General features: G+C 53.6%; 6 protein-coding genes across 6 annotated transcripts; 1 reads left to right on the top strand and 5 right to left on the bottom strand.

The window, feature by feature from the left end:
- Positions 1-3320: 3320 nt before the first annotated feature.
- Positions 3321-4197, top strand: V2A60_000750 (protein kinase family protein; the record flags this gene model as incomplete). Its single annotated transcript, XM_083252117.1, has 2 exons — positions 3321-3347; positions 3472-4197. 2 exons carry the CDS (start codon positions 3321-3323, stop codon positions 4195-4197), a joined length of 753 nt encoding a protein of 250 aa, XP_083108243.1.
- Positions 4198-5226: 1029 nt separating this feature from the next.
- On the bottom strand, positions 5227-6605 carry V2A60_000749 (uncharacterized protein; the record flags this gene model as incomplete). The annotated part of the gene is made up of 2 exons (XM_083252116.1): positions 5227-6174; positions 6222-6605. 2 exons carry the CDS (start codon positions 6603-6605, stop codon positions 5227-5229), a joined length of 1332 nt encoding a protein of 443 aa, XP_083108242.1.
- Positions 6606-7182: 577 nt separating this feature from the next.
- V2A60_000748 (chromatin-remodeling ATPase INO80) lies at positions 7183-13618 on the bottom strand (the record flags this gene model as incomplete). Its single annotated transcript, XM_083252115.1, has 4 exons — positions 7183-7340; positions 7393-11704; positions 11778-12095; positions 12578-13618. 4 exons carry the CDS (start codon positions 13616-13618, stop codon positions 7183-7185), a joined length of 5829 nt encoding a protein of 1942 aa, XP_083108241.1.
- A 3000-nt stretch (positions 13619-16618) lies between these two features.
- On the bottom strand, positions 16619-17682 carry V2A60_000747 (GNAT family N-acetyltransferase; the record flags this gene model as incomplete). The annotated part of the gene is made up of 2 exons (XM_083252114.1): positions 16619-16941; positions 17172-17682. The coding sequence occupies 2 exons, from the start codon at positions 17680-17682 to the stop codon at positions 16619-16621; spliced, it is 834 nt and encodes a 277-aa protein (XP_083108240.1).
- Positions 17683-18453: 771 nt separating this feature from the next.
- On the bottom strand, positions 18454-20357 carry V2A60_000746 (ATP-binding cassette family ATPase ARB1; the record flags this gene model as incomplete). The annotated part of the gene is made up of 2 exons (XM_083252113.1): positions 18454-19722; positions 19776-20357. The coding sequence occupies 2 exons, from the start codon at positions 20355-20357 to the stop codon at positions 18454-18456; spliced, it is 1851 nt and encodes a 616-aa protein (XP_083108239.1).
- Positions 20358-22141: 1784 nt separating this feature from the next.
- Positions 22142-22687, bottom strand: V2A60_000745 (uncharacterized protein; the record flags this gene model as incomplete). The annotated part of the gene is made up of 2 exons (XM_083252112.1): positions 22142-22600; positions 22661-22687. The coding sequence occupies 2 exons, from the start codon at positions 22685-22687 to the stop codon at positions 22142-22144; spliced, it is 486 nt and encodes a 161-aa protein (XP_083108238.1).
- Between the last annotated feature and the right edge of the window lie 4464 nt (positions 22688-27151).

Raw genomic sequence — 27151 nt, 5'->3', positions numbered from 1 at the left:
GAGAGAGAGAGATCACGGTTTATGAAGCGAAAAGACGGTCGTCGCGACGGTGGTGATCAAGTTCCCCTCGGCGCAAAGGGTGTACGGCGGCGGGCACAAGTCCGAGGGCGAGCCAGAACTCGATGCGCGGGGCAATGAGAGCGAATCGAGCTTGAAAGAATCCAGACGAACCCGTCAGGAGAAGAGAGACAAAACAACAAGGATTAATATGCTCATCTCATGGTGGATCTGGAGTCAAATGAGGGGGGCTGCCAGGGGCTTACGACCACGGAGCACAAGTCGTAATGTCGAACGAACCAATCTTTGCCTTGAGATGGAGAAGCAAGAGAGAGGGAGAGAGAGAGAGAGAGAGAGAGAGCGTTGTCTACCCCGGTTTCCGTGATGCAGTGGCTTGCAGCTCGTACCGGACTAGAGATGGAACTATCAGATGCACTAAATAAAATAATAATAATAAAACTGCCGGCCCTAGTGCATAGTGAGGCTTTTGGGATGCATGATTGGGCGCGCGAGACTCAGAGGAAGCTGGGGAAAGTCGGCGGCGTTGACTGAGACGCACTGTGCGGGTGAAGAGACTCTGCACTGTGTTGTAGGGTCGAGATGAGTGCGGGGAAGAAAAGAAGGAGAAGAGAGCGAGAGACAGAGCTCAGAGAAGAGTTGGTCAGCCTCGCACCCTGAGAATCTCCGCCCTCTCCATTGGCACAAGTGCAACAGCAGCCAAGAGCAGGGCCTCCATTACGATATATCTGCAAGGGGGCAGTATATTTGTCATTTATGACTGGGCGTTGACTCTGACGTGCAGCCTTGAGAGTCCCGCCGGATGGTTGCAGTCATGGTCCATGGTGGTCCTGTTGCCGGAGAGTACTGAATCGTCATCCTTTTTTTTCCCAATAGTCGGCTGCTAACTCGAAAAATGCAACGACAGGTAGCGAGCCCATGAAACCTGATTTCTGTTTCTCCCACGGCCCATGTCATCCTGTGCTCGCAGCTACGCCGACGAATTGACCCAGAGACGCCGTCGAGCCCATCCATTTCCCATCCTTCTCCAACGGGAGGGAGGGGCTCCAAGATTCACCAGTGGCAATGCTCCGTACAAAGACATCGGCCAAAGGGGCAACAACTTCTCGGAACACCCAAATCTCAAAGCTAGCAGTCCGCCCCCAGGCACTTATAGCTGGGGGGGGCTTGTGTTAGCCAGCCTCCACCAAGAAAGAGGCTTGCTTGGCCTCACCCCAAGAAGGGGCGGATGGGATTCCACGAATCAGACGCCAAGGCCCACCCCCAAATCCCCTTTCTCCAGCGAACTAGCGAGATCTGCACGCACTGTGCGTACTAGCTGGAGAAGACGTTTTTGACTCTGCCTCTCTGAGGACTTGCCCGCCTGGAGCTGACGCCGTCGGCATAAACGTTGTTGTGACCTGGGCGGGATAAAAACCGACGCCTTTTTCTCCCCCTTGTCGTAAGAGGGTTTGATTTACTACCAAAGTGGAAAGACAATGGGAGGATTGCAGTAGCTCGCCAGCAGCGCGATTGCCGACATTAGCCGCGCCGCAATGTTGCGATGCCGCAAATCATATTGTACTGCAACACACACATGCAAATACATACACACACACTGTGCGATGAGAGAGAGCTCGACCCGGCAAGCCGGGCAACGCGACAACCACCAGTCCCGTAAATGTGCCGCAAGTCGAATGACCGTGTATGCAAAGGCACGAAAGACTGCCTGTCCGTTCGTGGCTATTGATTTGGAGTCGGCTTTTGCCTTTTCAACCTCTCCAGTTTCCGGCACACACTCATCGTACCAGTACGTCCTCGCATTGGCTCGTATTTATTGCCTGATTGAGCGACGCCACTTTTCCCGGGAAAAACGCCGATGTTGCCCGTAAGAAAGGTAGGTGCACACGGTGGTTTCATCTTCGAAAGAAAAAAAAAGGCGGGGGGAGGAAGAGGGTGAGAGCTGGGGAGAGAGGAGAGGGACAGAAGCGGAGGGGAGGAAGTGGAGATGAAATAGGCAAATACTTGTGTGCGTAGCTATCACGTTGAAGGTGGGCGTGAGCATACCAAGGTGGATGGATAGATGCATTCTTCCGTTCTAGTTGTAGCCCTGTCCTTCGCATCACATACTACAAGGCATATGCTGCACCATTCGCAATAGCAATGTCAAACAGCAGCTTGGGCCAGCATTATCATCAATTTTACCCTACTAGAGGAGTTAAAGCTGTGGAGACGCCCTACATCGTAATATAGAGGCCTAGGGCTGATTGGCGTGATGGGAAGCTACCTTTTTATCAAGAATCCGAAACGCATATCGCTTAGCACTGAGTTTACGTATAAGTAACGACTACGGACGGGATTGCTAAACGCTAGATTCGAGATATCCTGCTTTGAGAGCATGGAAGCTCGGTTGGTTTGATATAGTGGCAGCGATCAATATGTGCGAGGCTCTTGCTATTCACCTAGTGGAGGATGAGGACTGTCCTAACGGCGACGGTCCTAGCGACAATGCAGCGACCACGTCCGCGCTCCAAACATCAGTGGTACTCGAACAGCAGAAATATCTCGTTGATGAAGAGGCATGAATGTAACTCGCCATAGATCTAGCTCGTACCGGTCGCAGAATACACGCCTCAATAGTACTCATGACTGTAAACGCCGTTTTAATACATTAAACAAATTCCATTATGCCGTAACACGTCGAACCATTCCATGCCAGATACGGAGTTTCATGCAAAAACGCTGGTTCTCTCCTCAGTGTCCGATTGGCAGGCCGCATCCGGGCTACTTATTCAGTGCCGTCCAGGACATGCATCAAAACCGAAACGCAGCGTCGGAATTGTTGCATGCAAGGCATACCTCTGAAGGACCGGAGCAGGGGCCAAGCTACACTGCACTCACACAAGGGATGGAAATGTGACTTACAGAGTAGCTGTGAAAAACAGAATACTGTACTTTTATACTGTCCTGTGTCTGGTCTCACTTGGGGCGCATGTATGAGTCGCAGACGCTTTACGTCAATTTGCTTGTGAAGGGCAGGGTGATGTTCGGAATTGCAGCTCAGTTTGCCAGTCGAATTGGGGAGCGGTTAGAGAGCATTGGCTCAGCAGAGTGACGAGATAATCCTTGTATGATATTGAAATCACCCCTAATAGTTGAAATAATAGGTACCGTACTGTTCCTCATAATGTAGAAGGAGCCTACTATAATAACATTGTTCGGCTTGGTGTGACAACTGGTGATGCTTAGTCAGGCCGCTCGGATCTACCCGTGACTTCAACCGTAAGGGGAAGAATCATCTCCTTGCGCATTAACGACACCCAGCGATGGCTAAATCTTGCGACTGTCGAGACGTACGCAGGTGTTATCACGATGGACTCGAATTTCCATATCCAAAAGAAATGACCGACAGACTTGTGGGGACTAAACTGCCACTCTCCCCGGGCCAGCTCATTTTAGCTAACCATGGCTCAATAGAATCAGTGCCTGACGTTCGGAGCTACTGCAATGATCGAGCTTCTGCCCGGCGATATGGTGAAGAAGTCGCCACATCCATTTCTATGCTCTAGCGAGAGGCATCGCCAAGTTAGCCAACTCAAGCGTGAAGTCCTTATTTACGAACGACTTCGGGCTCACCGACGTCTAATCAAGATGATGAGCTATTCATGGTCTGCTGACGAGTTGGATGGTTACGTGATATTCGAATATATGCGAGTTGGCAGTCTCGATGCCTATCTTGCTTCCGACGCCGTGATCGCGCAGTCGCAACAATTAGACTGGTGTCTTCAAGCCACCGAGGGGATCGCGTTTATTCATAGCTCTAGCGTCATTCATGGCGATATTAAACCAGAAAATATGGTTCTCGACGACAATATGTGCGTACGGATTATCGATTTCTCTGGATCTTCTATTGATGGTCTTCCGCCGCTTTGTTTGGAGAGCACAAGATATTACTTGCCACGCCCCGAACCGACCTGCAACGTACAGACCGATCTTTTTGCTCTGGGGTCTTCCATCTACCATATTATGCAGCGTGAGCCGCCATACAAAGAGCTTGATGATGATGAGATTGAGAATCGCTACGCGCGGCAGGATTTTCCAGAGGTTACAAACGTGTTTTGTGGAAGCATTATTGCGGCGTGCTGGAGACGGCAGATCGAGTCTGCCAGCGCCACTCACGCTCTTCTGCAAGCGCACCAGTAGACGTCAATATTCGCTTGGCTTTCAGGTCGCTTACGGGGCGTGCTGCGAAATTTAGCACCGAGATTTTGTGATTTTGCACATGACTAAACCTGACAGAGAACACTACCATGTCGGAATCATCATCCCCAACAACACGCGCTACAGGGCTGCGCAGTTCTGTATTCGCAGGACATGGCCCGGCCCCGAGGTTATTATCAGTCCCATCCGTCTACGAATTGTCTCGGTTACCAGCAATGGCCGCCACACGAGGAAGGAGTGCAGAGGGGAAAGAGACGAAAAAGGAGGAGGAGGGGCAGGAGGTATAATAAGAAGCTAAAATGTGTTTTGCCCGCAACCAAGGGCCGCATTACTATAAGCTTGATGGCCGTGAGGCAGCAGGCTTGGCAAGAAAAAAGAACGGCTCGTTACGGCAACAGCTAATGCAGAGAGGACAGCCCATGGGCATCTATCTGCTGCTAATTCATGCTGTCTTGTCAGCTTGATTCATGCTGTCAGCTTGTTGAGCAAGGTTTATTGCTAAGCGAAAGAGGGACTACATGTGACATGATGGACAGCAAATGCAGTCCAATCTGGGCAAATAGTGCCATGCAGCTATGAGCTGTACACGATCAATCTCGATATCATGGATGACGACTTACAAAGCCTTAGCTGCAACTCGCATCCCCCTAGGGGCGAGAGTCAGTTTCTGTCCCTTTCTTCCACAAAACATCTCAAAGCAAGTCTTCCACAGAACATCCTCAAAGCAAGACATTCAACCAGCCTTCTTCCTCTTCTCTGCTCTTTACGCCCAATAGCCAACACACCACCCCCATCCCCCAAATATTTCAACCTATTTTCCACTCAACATCTTGTCAAAAAATAGTACTTGATTCTCCCTAATCCCCCCCCCCCCCCCCTCTCTCTCACAGAAGACGGCTTCATGTTCCTATTTTTTTTCCACATCTAGACATGCCAATCTACACAAGATTGGTGTTTTGCGAGTGCTGAGTGACTCTTTGGAATACAAAAAGAAGAAAAAGAAAAGCACAATCATCCTCTTTCCAAAATTCCAAACACGACCATACAAGGTACATAGACCGCCTCACCACCGCGCGCCGTCCACGCCTCCAGCGCCGCCACGTGCGAGGGCGACGCCAAGTGCGCCCAGTACGTCTGGCTGGTGGCCAACTGCCGGCCGTGCAGGGCGCAGCCGGGTACGTTGCATCGGAGCTCGCGCAGCGTCTGCTGCGTCCTGGCGAGGCGAAGCTCGAGCCGCATCGGGACTGATTCTGTAGCGTCCCACGCTCTCGCGCCGTCGTCGTCATCTTTGTTGGTCGTCGTCGTCGAATCGTGTGGCGTGGGCGGCGGCGTGAGAAGCTGCGAGTCTGCGACATCGAGTGTTTGCGGAGACGGCGTACTCTGCCGCCGCTGCCGGTCGGCGCGGCAGCCCGACATTTCGACGTCCGTGCTGCTGCTGCTGCTGCCGGGCGGCGACGGCGCGGCGATATTCAGCTGCTCCAGCAGGGCACCGCCCATGCGCGCCGCTACGACGTGTCCGTGGCCGGCAACGTGCTGCGAGTACGCTGCGTTGTTGACGAACCGCCTCTCGAAGAACGGGCAGCACGGTTCCTCGCAAGCCTGCATCTCTCCCCCATCGTCGTCCCTGCGCCCCCTCGCAACCTGTCCTCCTCCTGTCGTACCGATTACCGCCCCCCTCACCACTTCCCGCAGCGGGCGACCACCACCACCACTGTCGCCGGCGTCCCTCTTCCTACCAGTCCTCAGCTTCTTCTCTTCTTCTTCCTCCTCCTCCATCATGTTTCCGTCGTTTCTCTTTCTCTTTTCCCCCCTTTTCTTGCGCTGCTGCTCCGCGTCCAGCCTGACCAGCCTCGCCAGGCGGCCCGCGCGCCTCGTCGCCAGGTCGTTGCCGTGGTAGACCTTGACGACCTTGCAGCGGGCGCGGCGGGCCTCGGCGCTCGCCAGGGCGGCGCGTCGCGCCTCCGTCTCGGGGTCGGCGTGGTGCGCGTGCCGCCGCAGCCGCACACCAGGCACGCGTACGGGCCGGCGTGCCAGTCGCGCTCGTGCTCCGCACACTCCCGCGCAGAGCCGAACGTGAACCCGTCGCACTGCGTGTCCGTCCGCGGGCACGAGAACGTGTCGCGCGACCCGGCGTCGACGGCGAAGTAGTCGGCGAGGGTGTAGCGGTGGGAGGCGGAGGAGGAGGGCCTAGCCGTGCTTGTGGTTTTGGTATCGTCGTCGGTTGGACCTGCAACTTTCCCGGTCTGTCCGGATGCGTGAGAATCGTCTGCAACATTGCTTGCCTGCACCGTCTCGCCAAGGACAGCCGTCATGACGGTGCTCGTGGCCGACCCGGATCGCTGCCGTGTAAGTGGTGGCCATGTCGGACAGTCCACGTCTATGTTCGACATGCTTCTTGCTGAATTCAAAACGCGAGGCGCACTTAGAAAAGAAAACAGCCACAAATACTGATCTGAAGCAAAGTTGCAAGAATTCATCTTCAAGTGCTCCGAGCAATGGCCGCGAGAATTCTTGTCCGTTTCGCTGCCCGGCTCAGATTCACTTCACTTGTGATGCAGATTCCCATTCACTCAATTCCTGGAAAGTGCAAATCGTGTGCAACAAATGTAAAGGCATTGTATTGAGCAGTCCATATCAAGTTTAATCATTCCTTCTTCTTTTTCAGTCAGTCCTTTTTTTTTCTTCCCCTTTCTAATACTAATACATGCACCCAAAAAAGCTGCATCGGCCCCAGCCACGCCATACGAGGCGTACAGTATTCCTCGCCATTTATTTATCCTCGAAACCAATAAACATCGTAGAACCCAGAATCAAGTAAAGGCAAAGAAATACCTCAGCGAGTGTAGAAACACAACCAAAACATGGCAAACAAACTTTTACTCCGAAGAGCACGAAACATGCAAACCCCGCTCCTGTAACCCGTATTATGTTGATACACAAATAAGCCTGCTCGGTTCCAGTCCTGTATTACCCGTCAACCATGCCGTCAGCCATGGCCAACCTTTGCTTGGCCGTCTTAGCCTTTTTGCCGCCCGGCTTTCGGCCTCGCTTCTTAGGTTCGCTTTCGGCCGGGGTGGCGGTGCCGGAAGCACCAGCACGGCTGCCATCGTCAAAGTGGCCCTCGCCTAGACTATGTCAGCATGCTTGGTCCGCAATCTTTCGGAGATGAAGACTTACCCTCGTGATACATGTCGTCCAGACTGGCCGGGGCCTCGGCCCTCTTCTTGCGGCCACCCTTCTTTTTCTTGGCGTCGAGCTCACCCGACTCGAGGAGCTCCTTTTCACGGCGCTCAATCATCTCCGCCTGTTCGTCATCGGCCAGCCACATGGCAATATCTCGGTTGCGGTTCTCTGGAGCGCGACGGCCAGAGAAATCAACGCTCGCACCGCCACCTTGGATGACGACACGCTGCACCTCTTCCTTTTGCATGGCCCGCTTGCGAATACGCTCCTCAATGGTGCCGCGAGTAATGAGACGGTACACCGTAACCTGTCTCGTCTGACCAAGACGATGCGCTCTGTCCATGGCTTGCGAATCAATGGTGGGGTTCCAATCCGAGTCGTAGAAGATGACAGTGTCGGCAGACGTCAGGTTGATGCCCAGACCACCAGCACGAGTAGACAGTAGGAAGATGAAGATTTCAGGACGCGTCTGGAAATCGGCGACCGTGTCACGTCTGTCCTCAAGTTTGGTGGAACCATCGAGGCGGCAGTACTTGTAGTTGCGGTAGGTCAGGTACTCTTCCATCATATCAATCATGCGAGTCATCTGGAAGTAGAGCAGCACACGATGGCCCTCGTTCTTGAGTTTGAACAGTAGCTCGTCCAGCTTGGCAAGCTTACCACTGTCAGTGACAAAGCGGCGCATGGAAGGAACATCAATGTTGGTGAAGCGCCTCTTCTCATTGTCCGGCTCGGGCAAGACCTTGCGCTGGGGATACAGGTTGTAAGGCACCTTGCGGTGGACCAGCGCCAGCTCCTCATTGGGCGTCGTGCCATAGAGTTTCTTGCGAATGGGCACATTGAACAAGACATTCTGAGCCTCTCTGTTGGATTCGACCTTGCTGGAGGAGGCGACCAGCGGGGGCGCCGAGACGCGAGGTCTTCCGGCAAGATCTAGGCGACCCATGCCGCTGTCGTCGTAAGCCTCGCCGGAAACATTCATCAGACGCGACATGATGCCGTCCTTGGTAATGTCTGCCAGAGGCTTGCGGTTGCTGCGCTCGGTAATCTTGAATAGGGCGTGAGCGGGCGAAAAGTGTTCGTTTTCGTCATCGTAAGCAATAGCAAATTGGCTCAGGCGGTCACTCTTGGCTAATTCGTCGGCGGCGCGATCAAATACACCAGTGTGCATAGTCTTGTAGACCTCACCAGGACTGACGTCTGCGAAGCGCAGCCAAGAAAAGGCCTTGTCCCCGTCTGTATTGGCCTTGATGTTCTCCGGCGTCCAGATATTCATCATGTGATTGAGAGCTTTGTTTCTCCAGCCTGCCTTTTGATTATCGGTGCCCGCCTTGTAGAGACGGCCGCCCTCGTTCCAGACGAGCGAGGGGAGGTTGTAGTCGATCAAGCTACGCGACGAGTAGCCGACAGTTACCTCGCTCCCCTCGCGGACAAAGGAAGCGGTCTCGGCAAAATAGCCAAAGGAGTAGGGCGAAGTGACGTCGGCGCGCTCAAACAGGTCCGGATGGTTGCAAACCTTTCTGAACTGCATGACCAGGTTCATTAGCGTACCGGAGTCCTGGTCATCGCCCATGGTCGCCTTCTCGACGAGGTCCATAATGTTAATCTGGTTTCGCAAGTTGGCATAAATGGCGCGCTGTCTGTAGGTAAGGTTGCAAAAGACGTCGAGTTCAATCTTGTCGCCAAGCTCCTTTTGCACATGCTTCTTGACACGACGAAGCATAAAGGGCTTCAAGATCATGTGCAGACGCTTGAGCTGGTCCTCGTTGAGCTTGGTGTTGCTCTGCGCATGAGACTCAATGTCCTTGGAGAACCATTCGCTAAACTCGTCGTGCGAGTCGAAGAGCGACGGCATGATGAAATGCAGCAGAGCCCAGAGTTCCTGCATGTTGTTCTGGATGGGGGTACCGGTCAGCAGCAGACGATTGCGGCAGTGGAAGCCGAGCAGCGACTTCCAACGCGAACTCTGCGAGCTCTTGATGGCCTGTGCCTCATCAAGAATCATATACTGCCACCTCATCTTTTGGAAGTAGGCAACGTCGGACACGACCAGCTGGTACGAGGTAACGCAAACGTGAAAAGCAGCGTCCTTGCGATACGTCGAGTGCTTGCGGTCCCAAAACTTTCGGAGGACCTTGCGATCCGCGGCGCTGCCCCAGTAGGGGAGAATCTTGAACTCGGGCACAAACTTGACGATTTCCTGCTGCCAGTTGTGCAGGGTGGAGGCGGGGGCGACGACGAGGAAAGGACCCCAAATGTCGTGCTTCTCGGCCAGGTAGGCCATGACGGAAATGGACTGAACCGTCTTTCCGAGACCCATTTCGTCGGCAAGGATACCGTTGATGCCCTGCTCGTACAAGTTGACAAGCCAGTTGAGACCCTTGAGCTGGTACTCCTTGAGCTGGGCGTTGAGGAGCTTGGGCTGCTCAATCTCCACCTCGCCGAGGCCGGTAGGGTTTTGAAAGTTCATCTCCCCCTCGTCGTCCATGTCGAGGCCCTGCTGGTTGAACTCGCGGGCCTTTTGCTGGGCCTCGGCAATGGCATTCTGGGCATTGGCCATGGCGGCAGCCTGAAGAGTCGACTCGTCCTCGGCGTCAAAGTCGAGATCCTCAAAGTTGGTGACCTTGCCACCGACGGGACCGGTCGGCTCGGCAATGTCCATCTTCTTCTCGGGAACGGCGGCGCCGTCTTGAGCAATCTCGGGATTGTCCGTGCTGCGCTCGACCTCGTCCGTCTTGATCTTCTTGCCGATGAAGTGAGAGTACAATTCGGTCTGCGAGATGAGGAAGTTGAGCTTTCTCTTTTGACGGGCCGACTCCCTCTCAGCTTCCTCCTTTCTGGCATTTTCAAGCTCCTGCTTCTCGGCGGCCTTGCGCAAGTCACGCTCCTCACGTTCGTTGCGCTTCCAGAAGCCCATCATGTCACGCATGACACGCTTGGCGCGGGCCTGCAGGTCCTTGGTGCCCTTGTTGGTGCGGAGCTGCCATCGTTTGGCTTCCTTGGAGGCGAGAATGGCCGTCTTTTTGAGGTTGGAGCTCTTGGTGGCGTACGAGTCGACAGCGAGCTTGAAGGTCTTGTTGACGTCCTTGCGTGCCATGTCGCGCCAAATCTGGTCATAGATTTGGTTGTAACCCTTGGAGATGAATTTCTTCTCAGCCTCGGGGACCTCGTCGACCTTTTCCTTGCCTTCGGCCTTGTCCTTTTCCTTGCCGCCGTCTTTCTTGGAACGGCCCTTTATCTTGATGCGGACCTTGCTCTCTTCCTTGGCGGGAAGCTCTTCGCCAGCGTCAATAGCCGCCTGGGCGGCAGCGGCAGAGTCCTTTTCAGCCTGCTTCTGCTCCTTGGACTTTTTGGGGCGGGAGCCGCCACGGCCCTTCTTCTTACCAGACTCGGCGTCAGAGGCAACAAAGCTGGACATGGAGCCGTCGAAGCTCATCTCGAGGTTGCGGGCAGGACCCTTAATGCCCTTTTGGAGGATGAGCTTGGTCTGCTGGGCCTTTTTGCTGGCACGCTCGGCGTCGCGAAGATGCTTCTGGCGCTCCTCTTCGTCTTCGGCAGCCTCGGCGCGCGCAAGGGCAGCTTCCTTAAGTTCCATTGTGACGGCCATGGACTTTTCGCGACGACGCTTGCGCTGCATGTCCTTTTTGCGCTCCTTTTCGGCGAAGACTTCCTGGTCACGAACCTCCTGGAGAGCGGTGTCGTAGTACATGTCGTCGTAGCGTCTCTTGCCGAGCTCGGCATGCTCAAGGAGGCGCTTGCTCTGCTTCTCACTAAAGTCATCGCGGCGCAGAATCTGCTGCCGAGAGTCAACTTGGTCCATGAGACGACGGCGCTTCTGGGCACGCTGCTTGTAGTCGGTCTCGTCAAACTCGTTGGGATCGAGAGCGGTAGTTTCATTGTCAATCTTGTCCTCATAGTTGGAAATCTTCTTTTCCATTTCGGGGGACCAAGTCTTGGGCTTGGGCTGGCCATCAGCTTGGCGTTTCGAGGCGCCACGAGAGGTGGACTCTTTTCTCGACGAAGATCGACGGCTCTTGGGCGCCTCGGCGTCGCGAATGTCAGAGGCTCTGCCCTTTGTGGAGCGCCTGCTGGCCTTTTTCTTGACCACAGATGTGTCAGCGCCCTTGATTGGAGGTTCGGTCTCGGTCTCGGCATCTTTTTCAACCTCTGTATCATCGTTTAGCTCCTTGAGACGGGGCTCGGGAGCGGGAGTGGGAGCGATGGCCGGCGGTGGCGACTTGGGCCTGGCGGGCTCGGCGCTGGAGAGAATGTTGGAAAAGGACATGGGGTCGGCACGGCTTGGTGTCTACGCGGCGTTAGCAGATGGTTGAGGTTTGCGTGGTTTCATAGCGGGATGCAGGGCGGTGGTGGGCACTTACACTTGAGGGGGGAGGAGCGACGGGTCTTAGGGGCGAGACGCCTCTCAAGTCCGACTTGTTGAGCAAGGTAGCCGAGCCATTGGGGGTTGAGCTGAGGGGAGCATGGCGATGGGTAGGGGAAGCCATGTGTGATTGCCTACTAGGAGGACTGTGAGAGTCGGCAGCCAGGTTGGGATGGGAGTGCGTCAGCGGGCTCCTTGGCCGCGTATAGGATGGGGATGGACGCGAGTCTCGAGAAGACGAATAATGACCGTTATAATACGAGGACTGATGGGTTTCGGAAGATGACGGCTGGTGGTAGGGGTAGGTTTCGCGACTCTGCCGAGGGGGTTAGTACATTGTAGGGGAATGCCGCGTGTCCGAGGCCGTGTGCAGAATGGCAGGACAGGAGGATGGGAATGAGGATAGACAAGGATGGATGGGGATGGATGAGGATGGATGGGGGGTGGTGAAGAGTTGATGGTGGCGATGAAGAATTGGCGAGCAAGAAATTTGCTGCGGTGGTACTGATGCAAATTGTAGGACGAAATGGCCCTGATGGCTTTGCTGGCCTTGTGCACAGGCACTAGGAGGAAAGCGAAAAGATGGACAATTGAGATGAATGGGGATTTTTGTGGGCGCGACATGGAAAGCAGCGCGCGCGCAATGGAAACGGGCAAGGGAAGGAAGGGGGGAAAGAGGGTTCATCTGGAGATTGGCCAGTGCCAAAAAAAAAATATCAAACACGGCGAGATGGATTGATGATTGCGTAGATGAATGAAATAGACTAGATGAAGAGGAGGAAAAAACAAATTCGTTACCTTGGGTGAAGCCGAAGGGGGAGGATTATGCCACGAGTCCGAGACTCTGGCGCGCTCCTTCATTGTGGTATCGGTAAGGGGATCGTAGAAGCTGCCGGGAGGCTTGGAGTCGCGCGGTGGGTGATGAGCATCGGCGGCGGGCGGGTAATAGCCGGAGGAGGGACGCAGCGGAGAGTGAGGGCGCGCCGGGGTGGACTGGTGATGAGAATGATGCTGGTGATGATTTGTGTTGGGCGACGCCGCGCCAGGACCCAAGGGCGGCAGGCCACCAGGAGCAGGAGCGCCCGTCATGGTGGAAGAGGTTGATGCGGGCGTGGCCGCCGCGGCAAGGGACGAGTGCGCAGGCGCGGTAGCAAAGGGGGCGGGAAGACTGCTGCTCTGATTCTGAGTCTGATTCTGATGATGGTGGTGGTGGTGGTGGTGATGATGGTTGTGCTGTCGCGAGGCTGAGGTTGAGGTTGCGGGCGAAGGCTGCGCGTGGTGATGGTGATGGTGGTGGTGGTGGTGATGGGAGGCGGTATTTGAGGTGGTAGAGCCGGGGGTCGCGTCAGGATGGTGATGGTGGTGATGGTGGCGATGATGGTGGTGGCGATGGTGGTGATGATGTCCGGCGATGGATGGAGAGGAGGAAGAGGAGGAGGAAGCGGAAACGACGACAGAGTCAGTCGTGGGCAAAGCAGAAGGAGGAGGAGCACCAGCACCAGCACCAGAAGCACCAGCAGGAGGATGGTGTTGGGCCGGGGCGCGAGTGGGCGAGCGAAGGCTGAAGGTGGAGAGTCGGTGCGCGGTGGTGTTGCTAGACGTGGTGGTGCTGGAGCTGGAGCCCGTCGTAGTTGTGCGGATGCGACGAGCAGTTGTCGCAGAGATGGTGTCGCTCCCTTGATTCATCATCACGTCGCGTTCATGGTGGTTGGGTCTGTCTCGGTCCTTGGTACCAGTCACTGTAGGAGTAGTAGCGGCAGTAGTGGCAGCATCATCATCATCATCTGCTTCATCGGGATGCAGCCGGGGCAGGCCGTGGGAGCGAAAGTGGCCATTCATTTCTTTTCTTTTCTTTTCTCTTTTTTTTTAATCTTTTGGTAGTTGAAGGGCTAAATGAATGGATGAGGATTGGTGGCGTGATGGCCCGAGGCAAACTGGCCAAGAGGAAGTGAAAAAAAAATCTGACGGGCCTATGAGGGAATTGGCCCGATGCGCGCGTTGCCTTGGTTCTGGTGTGTGTGTGTGTGTGTTTTCTTAACCCCGAGATGGTGTCACCAAGGAATCGGCAGCGAAAAAAAAAAATGTCGGAAAGAAAGGAGAATATTTATATACTGGCGACGAATTGGAAGCCAAGAATCAACAATGAAGAATATTCAATAATTCCAATGACATGAGCCGGGGGATGTAGGAGAGTTTGTTTGCAAAGGTGACTCCCCCCCTCCGTTTGTCAGTGGTGAGGGCGTGGTGGTCAATGTGGTGATGTCGGCGACAGGTGGCGGCTGGGGCGTAGTTCGGACGGTTCGGTACCTGAGTGGAGGGTGGTGGGTAGGCAAGGGGGGAAAGGGAAGGGAGAGAGAGGGGGTAGGAGAGAGAGAGAGAGGAAAAGAGAGAGGGGGGAAAGATGGAGGAGATGAAGGCCAAGTCAATCCAACAAGAAGATTTAAAAATAGAAAATAGAAAAGATATAACAAGGACTGACAAGGTGTGGGAGGGCGATGGGAAGAAAAAAAGAGGTGTGGAGTGTAGCGAGAAACAGTCACGACAAACGACAAAAAGGCGCCTTTCTGGGGATGGTCAAGACAAGGCATAATAAAGACGGATAGGTAAGTATTAGGTTAATCTGTATGGAGTACATGGAGTGACAGATTGAAGGGAAGCCGAACCAGTACATCTTTGCTACCTTGCTATAAGTAAGTATTCCGTGCCTGCCTTAGGTACGGAAGAGGTATGTATGTACCCGCCTGGCCTGGCTGCCTGGCACCCTGGCTGGATACCTTGGTACCTACCTAGGATGGTAGGTAGTACTGAATAGCCAACCAACTTCAGGGTACTGATAACTGCTTGGCCATCTTGCTTTGGCCGTCGGGTGCAGGACATGATATTTCCTTTTGTTATTGCTGGGCGTATGGATCGGTCGCCCTTTGTTTTCATATTTGTTTTCGAACCGAGCGGGGAGTTGGGCTACCGTAGCAGCAGTCGAGTACTGGTAGTGAGTGGATGGTGATGGTGCGGCGGTGATGGTGGTCACGATGGTGGTGGTGCCAGCGGTGGAGAGTGGAGAGTGGCGTGGCGAACCGACTGTTTCTGTTTTGTGGTCATGACGGGTTACGATGGGGTGTTTTTGTCGTTTAACGGGGGGGTTTTGACCGAGAAAAGAAAAGGACATGATGGAATAAATATGAGATGGCAGCATCAAGGCCATATACTTGTACGGTACTCTGTAAGTACGTAGTACCCAAGATACGATGACTTGAATAAAGAACGAAGAAAAAGAAAGAAGGAAATCGAAGGAAATCGAAGGGAAAAATTAGAGGAAAATCAGAGTATACTGCTCAGCAAAGTTATCGATCCTTGCTTCTACCAATTATATGCAGTGCGACACCGAATCTCACTTTACCTATCCCATCCATCCATCCATCCCTCGTCTCCCGGCAAGGGTGGCCATGGCCCGAGACCATCCCAAGTACTCTATACCACTGCAGCTGATGGATGCCACTATTATACCAGTGCTGAGACTTGTCCATGGTCATCTCTAGTCCTCTATAGGGAGTACTGATTAATAGATTCCTGCAACGTCCGCTCAGTCACCCGCCTTGTTTGCCACCCATCGCCGCCCCAGCAGGGCAAGCAATCTACTATACTAACTAATCTGGCTTGAATAATCTGACTCGAATTTGCTTTTTTTTTTCATCTTATCATTCTACACTGTCAAACTCTCTCTCTCTCTCTCTCTCTCTCTCTCATTCTATAGCATTATACGTGTGTGTGCGTGTATTTGGACAGACAAATCCAACCCCCTCCAAAGCCTTTCCCCGGACGCCACCCTCTCTGTCTTCTTACCTACATGGCCAACCATCAACTGATGGCGCAGCGCAGGGAACTCGACCTCTGCGAAATAAAAAGGAGAGAGCACAACGAAGAAGAAGAAGAAGAAGAAGAAGAAGAAGAAAACAAAAATGCAAACAATCTATAACCTGGGTTATTACTCTCCCGCTCTTCCCGAACCCCCCAAACTCCCCGCATCCACCACCAACCCCTGTGAAACCCATCCCTGCCAGGCACCTGCAGGCCATCAACCACACACCCTTCACATCTCTCCCCAACAAACCTCCCACGGCAATGTACTGAGCATGTACGGAGGTACTCCGTACTGATTACCAGTCATGACCAAGCAACGCACGCAATCAAGGGGGGGGAGCATGCTCAAATCCAAAAATTTAAGAAGAAAAGAAAAATTCTGCTGCTTGTCTACTTGTCTGGCTGCCGCCGCAAAAATCTGCCCATCAGTCTGCACGAGGAGAACCATCCCAACCGGCATACACGCATACACACAGCTTCTCTCTCTCTGCATGGACCAAAATATCCTCATCCCCCCCCCCTCCCCCAAGCACCACTCGCACACGACGCTGCCCTACTGGTAGTACATCCCCAGAAGTCCCCTACGCATCCTTTTTTCCAAATACCCTGGAATACAATCAGGACTTGTCGCCCAGGCCGTGTGGCCTAGGCTACCCTATCCGACACCAACGATTCACCATCTGTGATTATCACATAACTAACAATAAGCTCCCCTGCTTCGTAGCTTCCCGCGTAGCCAAAAATTTGTCTTGCTGTCTACAGATGGATTCATCATTATTATTCTTGTTTCTCTTCTCACTCGCCTCAGCACAGCATCTGCCGCTGACATGCATCGCCTAGCTGACACCTCCATCACCACCACAACACTAATAATCCCGCGCTCTCTCGCGATTCACTACAACATGCACGACAATCCCCAACACAATGCAAGTCGTCTCAGTACATCCATCCCGAAGTAAGCGCCTGCCGCACAAACCAATCCTACTTTTCACCCGCCGCCGCCGCCGCCTCTCGCACCATGACGTCCTCCACCTCAAACACCCCGTCGTACCGCTCCACCAGCCTCTCGCCCTCCTCGCCCGGCGGCAGAGCCCGCGCCGCCTCCCGCGCCCAGTACCCGTTGTCCAGCCGGAAGCTCCCTAGTGACACGAACCCGAGCTTCCGGTACAGGCCCACCGACTCGGCCGACGACACGATGACCGCCGGGATCCCCTCGGCGTCGGCCCGTCGCAGCGCCGTCGACAAGAGCGCCGCCCCGACGCCCCGACGCTGATGCGACGGCCGGATCATGAGATGTTGGATCCCTATAGCATTGCACAAAAAACTGTCAGCTTTGTCTCCTCTCTCTCTCTCTCTCTACTTCGGTGTGTGTGTGTGTGTGTGTGTGTGTGTGTGTGTGTGTGTGTGTGCTTGTGTGTGTTTGTGTGTGTTTGTCTCCTTGGGTGCCGGATACCAAGCTGCGTCCCCTCCCCAAAACGTGCACTGTGCAGCGCAAGAAGAAACATCATGATGGACAAAAAGGGAAACAACTTACACATGTGCCGCTGCCCCTTGGCAGCATCTTCCGCCATTGCGTCCCTCTTGGCCTGCGCCTCGCCAAACGCCTTCCACACCTCCCGCAGCGCATCTTTACACGCAAACGGCGATTCCTCTCCTTGTCCCTCTTTCGTCTTGTCCTTGTCCTCCTCCTCCTCCTTGTCTTCCTTCTCACTAGTCCTGGCCTCCTCGATACTATACCGCACAAATCCAACAACATCACCTCCACCCTTGCCTTCTCCCTGCTGCTGCTGCCTTTGCTCCTCCTCCTCCTCCTCCGCCACGTAAAAGACTTGCGCCGGCTTCGTCTTGGCAAACGCCCGTTCCGTCATGGCCGGTATGAGGTCGCGCGGGTGCGTCTTGAAAAAGGTCCCGTAAAACTCGTGGAACCGGTCCAGCGCCTCGTAGTGCGCCTGGCTGATGGCCGCAGCGTCGGCGGTCGTGCCGCGGCGGATGGTCATGTTGGCGGCCAGTGGCGGCGGCGGCATCGCATCGGGTGTCTCTTCCATTTCGGAGAGACGAAAGAAACTTTTACGATGTATATGATGGATACAGACGGCCAAATATGATTCGATACGACGGAGCTTGCCTCGGCGATTCACGGCCACATGGACCCGGCAGGCTGTTGCGCTTTACCAAGGTTCTTATACTTTACTACCTCAACAGAGAGACTACCTAGGTACTTAGTTCTCCAAAATGTAAAAGACAAGGCAGCCCTGCTCCACCAACACGGCGAGAGCTACACTAGTTAGTCTGCACCTCGTTCTGACTCACGCCGTCTTACACTGCCAACAGTTTTCTTGATGATTTCCTTTCAGATTCGCCCTGATAGTAAAATAGCAAGTCAAGAAGAAGAAGAAAAAGAACAAGTAAAACCAAAAACAAATAGGATAATTGAACTATAAAGTCTATTCCTATGAAACAACAAAATAAAAGGCCCGTGTCATGCATGCAGGCTGTTTCTCCGCCACTTGGGGGGTATCAACGGTCATGCCCCGGCCTTCTACTTCTAGATCATTAAAAAAAAAGAAAAAAGGGCTGTGTTCCATCAGGCAAGCCGCCGCTCGTGTACCCCTGTGATCCCATCTCACATTTCTTCTTTCCAGTCTTTTTACCAATTCATCTCGTATGGGGCAAAAACATTTGTACCCTTTTGATTCTATATGCAACCCAGCCCGTATCATGCACGTCATAACCCTTTATGGTGTATCCAGTACCAAGAAAAAAGCAAAACAGTCGAGAAAGCTGAAATCTTTTCTTTTAAATCTCTCCTCTCTGCCTTAGACAGCACCCGCAGAAATCATCTTCTTGCGGAGGTAGTTCTTGTACTCGCCAATGCTGCCGTCCCAGGTCTGGATCGTCTGGTTCTCGCACACCAGAATCTGCTTGGCAATCTTGTCCAAAAGTCGGAAATCGTGAGAAACGACAACGACACCTCCGCTATAGGCGTTGATGGCGTCCGCCAGACTGTCAATGGTGGGAATATCCAGACCGTTGGTAGGCTCGTCCAGCAAAAGCATGTTGGGCGACTCAATCGCCAGCAGGGCAAACACCACACGGCTGCGCTGGCCCTCGGACAGCGTGCCCATGAGAGCAGTCTGCGACTCGCCAGTCAGGCCGTAGCGGCCGAGCTGCTGGCGCCAGAACTGGTAGTCCTGCGACTTCTCGCTGTACTTGTCGCGGACAAAGTCCAGGGCGGACTTGGTCAGGTCTAGCTGCTCGGCGCTGTGCTGCGAGTACAGACCCAGCTTCAAATGGGTGTGGCGCGTCACGGAGCCGCCAGTGGGGGACAGCTTGCCGGTCATGAGGCGGAGCAGAGTGGACTTGCCAACACCGTTGGGGCCGACCAGGGCAGTACGCGAGTCCATGTCGAAGCCGAGGTCGAGGTTGCGGTACAGGTCATCTTCGGGGTTGCCAGAGTACGAGAACGTGACGTCGTCAAACGACAGGACGGGCGGCGGCAGCTTGTCGACATCGGCGAAGCGGAACGTGAAGACGCGGTCGGCCTGGACGGGCTGGATGAAGCCGTCGGCCTCCATCTTGTCGAGAATCTTCTGGCGCGACTTGGCCTGGCGCACCAAGTTGGCGTAGGTACCGGCACTGGCAATGAACTTCTTGATGTGAACGATTTCTTCCTGCTGCTTGTGGTAGGCCTTCATCTGGTTCGTCTCGTTTTCGGCACGGGTCTTGGAGTATGAGTCGTAGTTACCACCGTAGTACTGGAGCTGGGTTCCGCGCATGTCAATCATGTTGTTGCAGACACCGTTGAGGAAATCCATCGAGTGGGAGACCAGGACAAGAGTGCGATCCCACTTCTTGAGGTACTCTTCCAGCCACACGCAGGCTTCGAGGTCCAAATGGGCAGTGGGGTCGTCTAGGAGCAGGACCGAGGGCTTGACGAACAGAGCCTTGGCCAAGGCGACACGCATTCTCCAACCACCAGACATGTCCTTGGTCTTCTTGTGGATGGTCTTCTTGTTGAAGCCGAGACCGGTGAGAATCAGGGACGCACGGGTGGCAAAGGTGGAGGGATCCATGCGGTCCATGTGCTGCCATGTGTTAGCATTGATACCGGTACACGTATGACTGTCGGTTACTTTACCTCATAGAGATCAATCAGGACAAGACTTTCCGGGCCCTCTTCCTCGAGCAGCTTCTCGGCCATCTTGTCGAGACGGTCCATCTCGGCCTCAGCCTCCTTGACGACCCACTCCAGGGCACCATGCTCGGAGGGAGGGGCACCCTCGTTGAGCAGGTAGATGTCCAGGTGGTTGGGGATGGGGAATTCGCGAGCCGCAATGGCGCGGAGCAGAGTGGATTTACCGCAGCCGTTCTCACCGAGGAGACCGTACCGGCGGCCGTAGGAGAGTTCGAGTGTCGAGTCGGTGATGAGGACGCGGCCGTGGAAGACCAAGCTGGTCGAGGTGATCTTGACGTCCTTGCTGGTGGCGGTCGAGGAGAGGACGCCGGTCGTGACGCGGTCCGAGATGCCGTGCTTGTCCATCTGGTCCGTCAGACGCTTGACCTCGTCCATGTCGGTGGTGGCGGGGCCGTCGCCCTGGATGGGGTTGCCGTTGGCATCGAGCTCGGGCTTGCCCTTGGGCGTGCTGGTGCCCGACTTGTTCTTCAGCTTGCCCTCGGCGGCCTTCTTGGCGAGTCTCTTCTCCTTGGAGGCGGAAGGCATATTGGCGGTTGTTTTGGGTTTTTTTCTTGTGGTGAGGGAGGGTGGAAGGTGGTGAAGTGGCGGGGTTTTTTCCTTGTGGCGGGGTGGGTGTTGGCAAAGAGTTTCACAAACTTTGCGAGCTGGGACTCGAGGAATAGTGAAACATTCGAGTCTCCTGTGGTATCTTGACGCCAGATAGAGCAAGGACACCTGGATATTCAGCAAAGAATGACGGGTCCCCGGGTGGTGATGGTGGATGCTGGAGGAGGAGGAGAGAGACGCAACATAAAATTCGGTGGCCGCTGAAATTTTGCTTGGATTCATAGGCGGGGTGATTTTTCTTTTTTGGTGGGGCGCCGCCCCTCAAAATTTTGGTTCTTTGACTGCTGATAAGCCGCAGTCTCGACGGTGACGGTGCGTCCGAGCCAGTCAGGCAGCAAGCTTTACGCTCGTATTGAGTACTTTGCATGTACCCGGCTGGTGCACCGTGTGGCTTTGTTTGGCGTGTACCGGGTACATAACCTGGGTTTGGCATCCGACAGCAACGGACAAAGGGCAATACTTGGTGCAAGACGCGGTTGGCATGCTGAGAGAATATATATCTTGGTCTTATCTCTACCGATTCAAATTTACAATTTTTCTCTTCGCCTCCTGGATTCCTTCATCTCCGTCATAGTCTCCAAACTCTCCCTCTCATCTGGCTCATTTGACGTCATGGCGCTTACGCCCGTCTTTGCCCGATGGAGCAGATTTAAGGTACTTAGGGCCCGCGCGTACCCTAGATCTATCCGCGAAAAACCACTCAACGCCTGTCAATTTCCAAGCGCCGTAAATCCATATCCGGGCGAACAAGTAGGGAATGGGGGGTATCGTGCTCTTGAGAAAGGAAGGGCTTGTATGGGATGTATGGGATGGCCATGCTGCGCTGTCATCGAGGTGCGTCTCAGCCATGAGCTGCCACTACCAGGCTGCCATGCAATGACGAGCTGTCCAGGGTCGACAACTTGACACGCTTCAACACCATGTCGGTAGGCACCACCTGCGGCTGTAGCTCTCCCCATTTCCGCCTGTCGAATTCCGAGCTGTACTTGCAAAACCTTTGCGGTTCGGTGATCTGGCTTGCTGCCGCAGCTGGCTGTGGTGGCGTGGGCTGACATTGGCGGTGGCCAGGGCCGTCGATTGGTATAGAGCCCATCTTCATGCTGAACTCATCGACCTCGTTATTTGGTACCAGCGTCGAATCGCTGCAAGGCCTCTTCTTCTCCTTCTCTGATCGGCTCCTTTGGCGCCTGTACCAGGCGAGACAGCCCTGCAGCATCATTCCGAGCGGACGAGTGCAGCTTCTAGCGTTGGATCGAGGTATAGTTGTCGTATCTGACATGAGCTCCTTCAACCGAGAAGATTCATGGACTGAATTTATTGCAGGCTCTGTAGGACTCGTATCGTGCATGTAAAAACCATCTTGATAGTCTGAGGCAAGGCGGACACGCACTTCATATTCGTCTCCCCAACGCCACCCGCTGTCCGGAATACTGATGCCTAGCACAGGCTCCATAGTATCCGGCGCACACCCCATCTGCACCAATTGGGCACAAACGTTTCTAGGCAACCGAATGAATGAATAGTTATATGATATTGAGCTTTCAGTATACCAGTCATCTTTGGAACCTTGTTTTTCCTGACTGAATCGTATGAGCCGGTTCGGCGACATGCACTCTTGAGTCGGATTTCCACGACAACATTGCTCTAAAGTTTACTTTTTTTGTGTAGTATTGACATGCTATCCATATCATTGCAACCATACATTAGGAAGCTGTGTTGGAGTCAAGATTCTCAAAACTGTTGCCCCCCGCAGTGTTCCGCACAGGTGGTGCCGCGCCGGGAATGGCATTACGCCCCTGCATCTGCTGCTCCGCCAGGCGGCTGGGGTCGTCCTCCGAACCGGGCTCTGACTGCAACGCGCGCTTGAGGCCATCCTGATTGTCCGGGTGATCAAAGCCCTCCTCGCGAATGTTCTTGCCGTGGGGGCCGCTCCGGTCCTGCAGTTGTGTGTCAACGACATAAGAGGGCGCCGTGCCGCCGTTGGCCTGTTGCGCCGCCTTGGGGGCACTGCCAATATTTTTGTCGTTTTGAAACTGCTCGGGCTCGGCGCCGGCATTCTTGGCAAACTCGCCATCCTTGCGGTAGGACTCGGCGGCGAGGGAGTCGTCGGCGACGACACCAGCGCGCTCATTTAGTTGGGGAGCCTTGTGACCAAGGTCAACCTGTTCGAGGTCATGTAAGTAGATGTCGTGTGGCAGAGCCAGCGTAGAGGTGTGCGTTACCTTTGTACCATGGCTATTGTGGGACATGATGAATTATATCAATGTGGGATTCTTTGAATATATGAAGAGTGAGGCGGACAATTTCAGCGGCCTGTATGCGTGATGGAGATGTTTAAATATCTATCACCATTGAATTCAAAAGTCGAGCATGGAGTCTTATATGACATCATGGGCGACTGGACCTATGCAGATATATCTGGAGCTGCCCTGCACCTGTCCAGTAATTAAATCACAATATCCTCAGTACTTCAAAGTGAGCAAAAGCGCCGTAATAATTACATCATGAAGACCGAGTAGAGCAAGGCTACCATCTTGGGCCCAACTAGCGATCGACGATGGCAGTTCAATGGCTTTGCTTGCCTGCCAGCAGAATTTCCGCAGCCAGTGTTAGTGGTAGCGGCTACAAAGCACTGCCTATGCAGTCACGCATCCGGTTCCAAGCTATAAGATTGGTTTCTAGTTGGAGGCTCTCCCGTGTCAGGGCCCTGCAGCGTCTTCGGCTCGCTGCAGATCTTGCAAGTGGCTCCTTGACAGCCTCTGATATCGACAATAGACTGGTCGCGTGACTTTTATCACTGAAAATTCAGATTATCGTACTGCATATATGTATATGGATATTGGTATTGGCAGATTACCACGTTCTGGCGGCGTTTGCGCTCCGGATGATACAAAGAGTGCATGACGTCACCTTGCCGTCACAGCCACCACGAGCAAAAGTTTGCACATTTTGTATTATTTACAGCCATGAATCGGAGAAAAAGAAAGAACTTATTCAGCAACGGCAGACACGAATTACTTTGTGCATGGCGGGCGGCTCGTCGACGTGCCTGAACGTTCCATTGAAGCGGGAGCAGGTGACGGAGCAGTGGGGCCGTGCACCGGAGAGTGTCGTCGGACGGCATGCGCTTCGTCATGTGCACCTCATGCGAAGGGAGTTTAGATCAGCTCTGCAGCTTTTGCTACATACGTATTTAATAATAGGAAGATCAAAAGCTGTGTGTTTTTTTGCTTTTCAAAAACACCATCATTTTTAGCTCTCGACACAAGACAAGAAAGATCCAGTGCGGACAATTGGAGCCCGGTGCACCGCGTGGTGATGATGGCTAACGTGAGAGAACAGGGCGGCGAGCAAACATGGAGCACTACACGTCGTATTCGGAGCCGAATTTCAAACACGGATACAGGGAGCCGCGGCCGTGGAAGCTTGAGCTCTGGCGGCGCACACACGACCTCTGGGAAAACGTACTGGTCGGTCTCGGTTCGCTGTACTATAAAGCATTTGGCCACTGATTTCGAAAAATGAGGGGGCCAACGAGAGGAATATCCAAGGAACACATGAAGAGAAACGAAGCATGGAATTCTGGTGACATTTATTCACGTTGTTCAAAGAAGCGCAGCAATATTTTCGTTTCTTTTTGTCGGCGTATCGGAGGTGCTGGCGGTTGGCGTTTAACGGTGGTCTCGGCGTGGGCATCGATTGTACAAACCGTACCTTTTTCTGCTTTTTGTGAATACTCAGACTTGAGCAAATAATGATATGACGGAAACAGAGAAGAGAACCCATTTCACTCATCTTGGGTAAACTCTGGAAGCATGCATACAATACGTACTCAGTATTTGTTTCGTGGCTGTGCATCGCCGCCCCCGCTTGTAGCCAAGCCAGGGCGCTGAGCAGCTCCTCTTGACTGCGCAGATCGTACTCTTGCCAGACGTGGAACAATTTCCTTTCTAATGGCATCAGCAAGCTCCCCATGATGATTGAACCCCAGAAATAAGGGCAAGAAAATGGAACTAGCCGTTAGGGATAAGGAGGAACCGACCCATCGCAAGATGTACCTAGGTAGATTTTGACTTGTTGATATCCTTACGTTCTTCCGGTAAAATGAAAGGGAGTGCATATTTTTTTATTCTTGATATATGACATCGATCCGCAAGTCTATCGTATTTCTTCTTTTGGAGATGCTCTAGGCACTATCAGGAAACCTTTGGAGGGGAAACCTTTTGTGTCCATCTGTCGACAGGTGAGGCGACAGCGACTATACGTAACTGTGAATGTCACTGTCACGGTCAAGGCGCAGCCTAGTGGTACTGGTAGCTGGTCTGTCCATCGCGGTACTATCAGGGATCATTTGACGATCGTACTCCTTACTTGAATAAACGTTTGTGCTCTGTCGGGAAGTCTACCACTGCAAGGAGGAAATCACTGTGGCGTTTAGGTTCATTGACCGTGCCTACTCACAGCTCTATCGTAACGCCGCCCAGATCCGTATTATCTATTAGAGGCTGGGCACAGGCAATTAGCGGGCAACAATGCCAAGGATCCCGGGGAAAATGGCAGTATGGCTTTCCTTGGATTGGCTCCGAATTTTTACAGTCTCTCATTCCTTCTGTGATAATTGGGGTGAGAGTCGTCACTTGGCATGGAACTGTAGCACCCAGCCTCATGCGACGGCAGCTGAGCGGGAATACCGCCACTGCTCCGTAGCTAGTTATGGCATTGGCCGACCGACTTTAACAGCTTTTTTTCAGTAGGCGGAAACTCTAGACGCATGAAAACGTGGAAACGGGGCCGTCAATTCCGAGCATGTATCAGAGGGAGTAGAGCCAGCGACCGAGTCAAAACGAAAACGTGGCAGTGCTGAGGAGCAATACCGCGACAGCAGAGAGTGACGGCCCTGTCGACTTTGTCCCCGCGAGAGAATAATGCAAGGCGCTTAGGAAGTTTGAGAAGTTTGGGAAGCTGGGGATCGGTGTGGTGGCGAGTCTCAAAGTTTGGATCGACCGTTTCTGAGTGGCGTTATATGCTTAAAGCCGCGGAGTAGGAGAAACCAAAAAAAAAAGAGGCGACGGAGCAATTTGACAGGAATACGAGTCAAGACTGATGTGGAATTCCAAGCATTTATGGGTCGAGAGCGTGTTTCTTGTTGCCCTGGTGCCTGCCTGCCTGGATTTCAGGTGGATGAGTCGTCAAAAGGACAAATGGCAAGTTGTGCTACCGCCCGTACACACAGGCGGTTTTCATGAGGAATCAACAGGACTTGCTAGAGAATCGCAGACTAGGTGAATTTGCAAGACAGTAGCTTTACCTGACGCGTAATGTGCCAACGCTCGGCACGCCACGAGTGGACTTTGGTGATGTTGCCAAGATGCGCCAAAACATTGGCACGATGGGTTTCGAATGCTGGCCGCTGCTGGCCGCTGCTGGCCTGTACTTGGACATTGGTCTGCGTTTGTCCCATGCAGCTCAACCACTTCTCTCTCTTTGGGGGGGGGGGGATGAAGCCTGACTCGCACTGAATGCCAGTGACCATGCGGGCATGACCGACTGCCAGGCTGCACAGGATGAGAAACGTGAGGAGGCTCTGCACCGTTTTGAACAGGAGAGGGACAAAGGGGGTACGCCGAAACTGTGAAAAAGCAAGTTCCTGAGTGTCTTTGGTCCACCAAAAACAGTTCAGTGGGTGGCAAGGTGGTTCCAAGATCTTGGTGGAGTTTGCTCGGAGTGGCTGAGTGGCAGGACAAAGTCGTGGCATTTCACCCCTTTTTTTTTTCCTCTCTAATAAGTAGTCGGGAGAGTTTGGCGCTGTTACTCTGTACCTTGCATGTTGTGGGCCGAGATGTCAGGGAAGACGGGATGCCGGGCGGTAAAAAAAAAAAAAAAAAAACTAGTTACAGATCAGCAGAGCCAGCTTTTCTCGGCCAAGATGGGACCAAAAAAAAAAAAAAAAAAAAAAAAAAGCCAAACAGGCTTCGGTCGGGTGCCTTGGCAGGACGGACAGAAGATTGACTCGGGGACAATGGGCTCGCACGTGTTGGACACTTGGTAAAGGGGACAGGGAGAGTGCGGGCTTTGTACTACTCAGTAATAGCTTTCAGCGACCAATTGTGAAATTGCAGACCGACCATGGGTCGCAGTTTAATATCATCGACATCTGAGGCTAGTCAAGGGGGAAGAAGGGGGACGGCGATGATGTCTCTGGCGAGGAGGGATGAGCGAGTTGGTGATTGGAGAGCCTCTGGGTGGCGGTTACGGTGGTGAATGGATTGCAAATTGGGTGGGACTTGGGGCGCTTACAGGGGGTTACAGGGAAAGCGGGCAGATATTATAGAAGGTTGTAGAGGATGATGGGGGACTACTAACCTGCCAACCTGCCTAGAGTATAGGTACCAGGGGAGGGGCTAGAGGGGTTGAGGGGGTCAGTATTGCTGCGACGTACCTACCTAAGTAGGTACTCAGCACAACGGGTTACAGCGGGTTACGGCGAGTTTACGACCGCCTTGCAGGGCGTTATAGGAGGATTCTCGGCGTAATCATCCACTGTCCACTGTGGGACAGCACCCCCCTTGTCCACTGTACAAGCCCCCTGTCTAGCCCGGCAGCCTCAGTGCCTCATTCAAGTGCTTCGATATCCCTGCACCTTGTTGAGCGGCGTCCTCGTTGGCAAATCACAATAATAAAATCAATACAATACCACACCTAGATAGCCCCCG

The sequence above is a fragment of the Cordyceps javanica genome, chromosome 1 (assembly GCF_051103115.1).
Source record: "Cordyceps javanica chromosome 1, complete sequence".
In the NCBI taxonomy this organism is placed as follows: domain Eukaryota; kingdom Fungi; phylum Ascomycota; class Sordariomycetes; order Hypocreales; family Cordycipitaceae; genus Cordyceps; species Cordyceps javanica.
The sequence above is the reverse complement of the archived record's forward strand: the minus strand, read 5'-3'. Positions and strand labels throughout refer to the sequence as shown.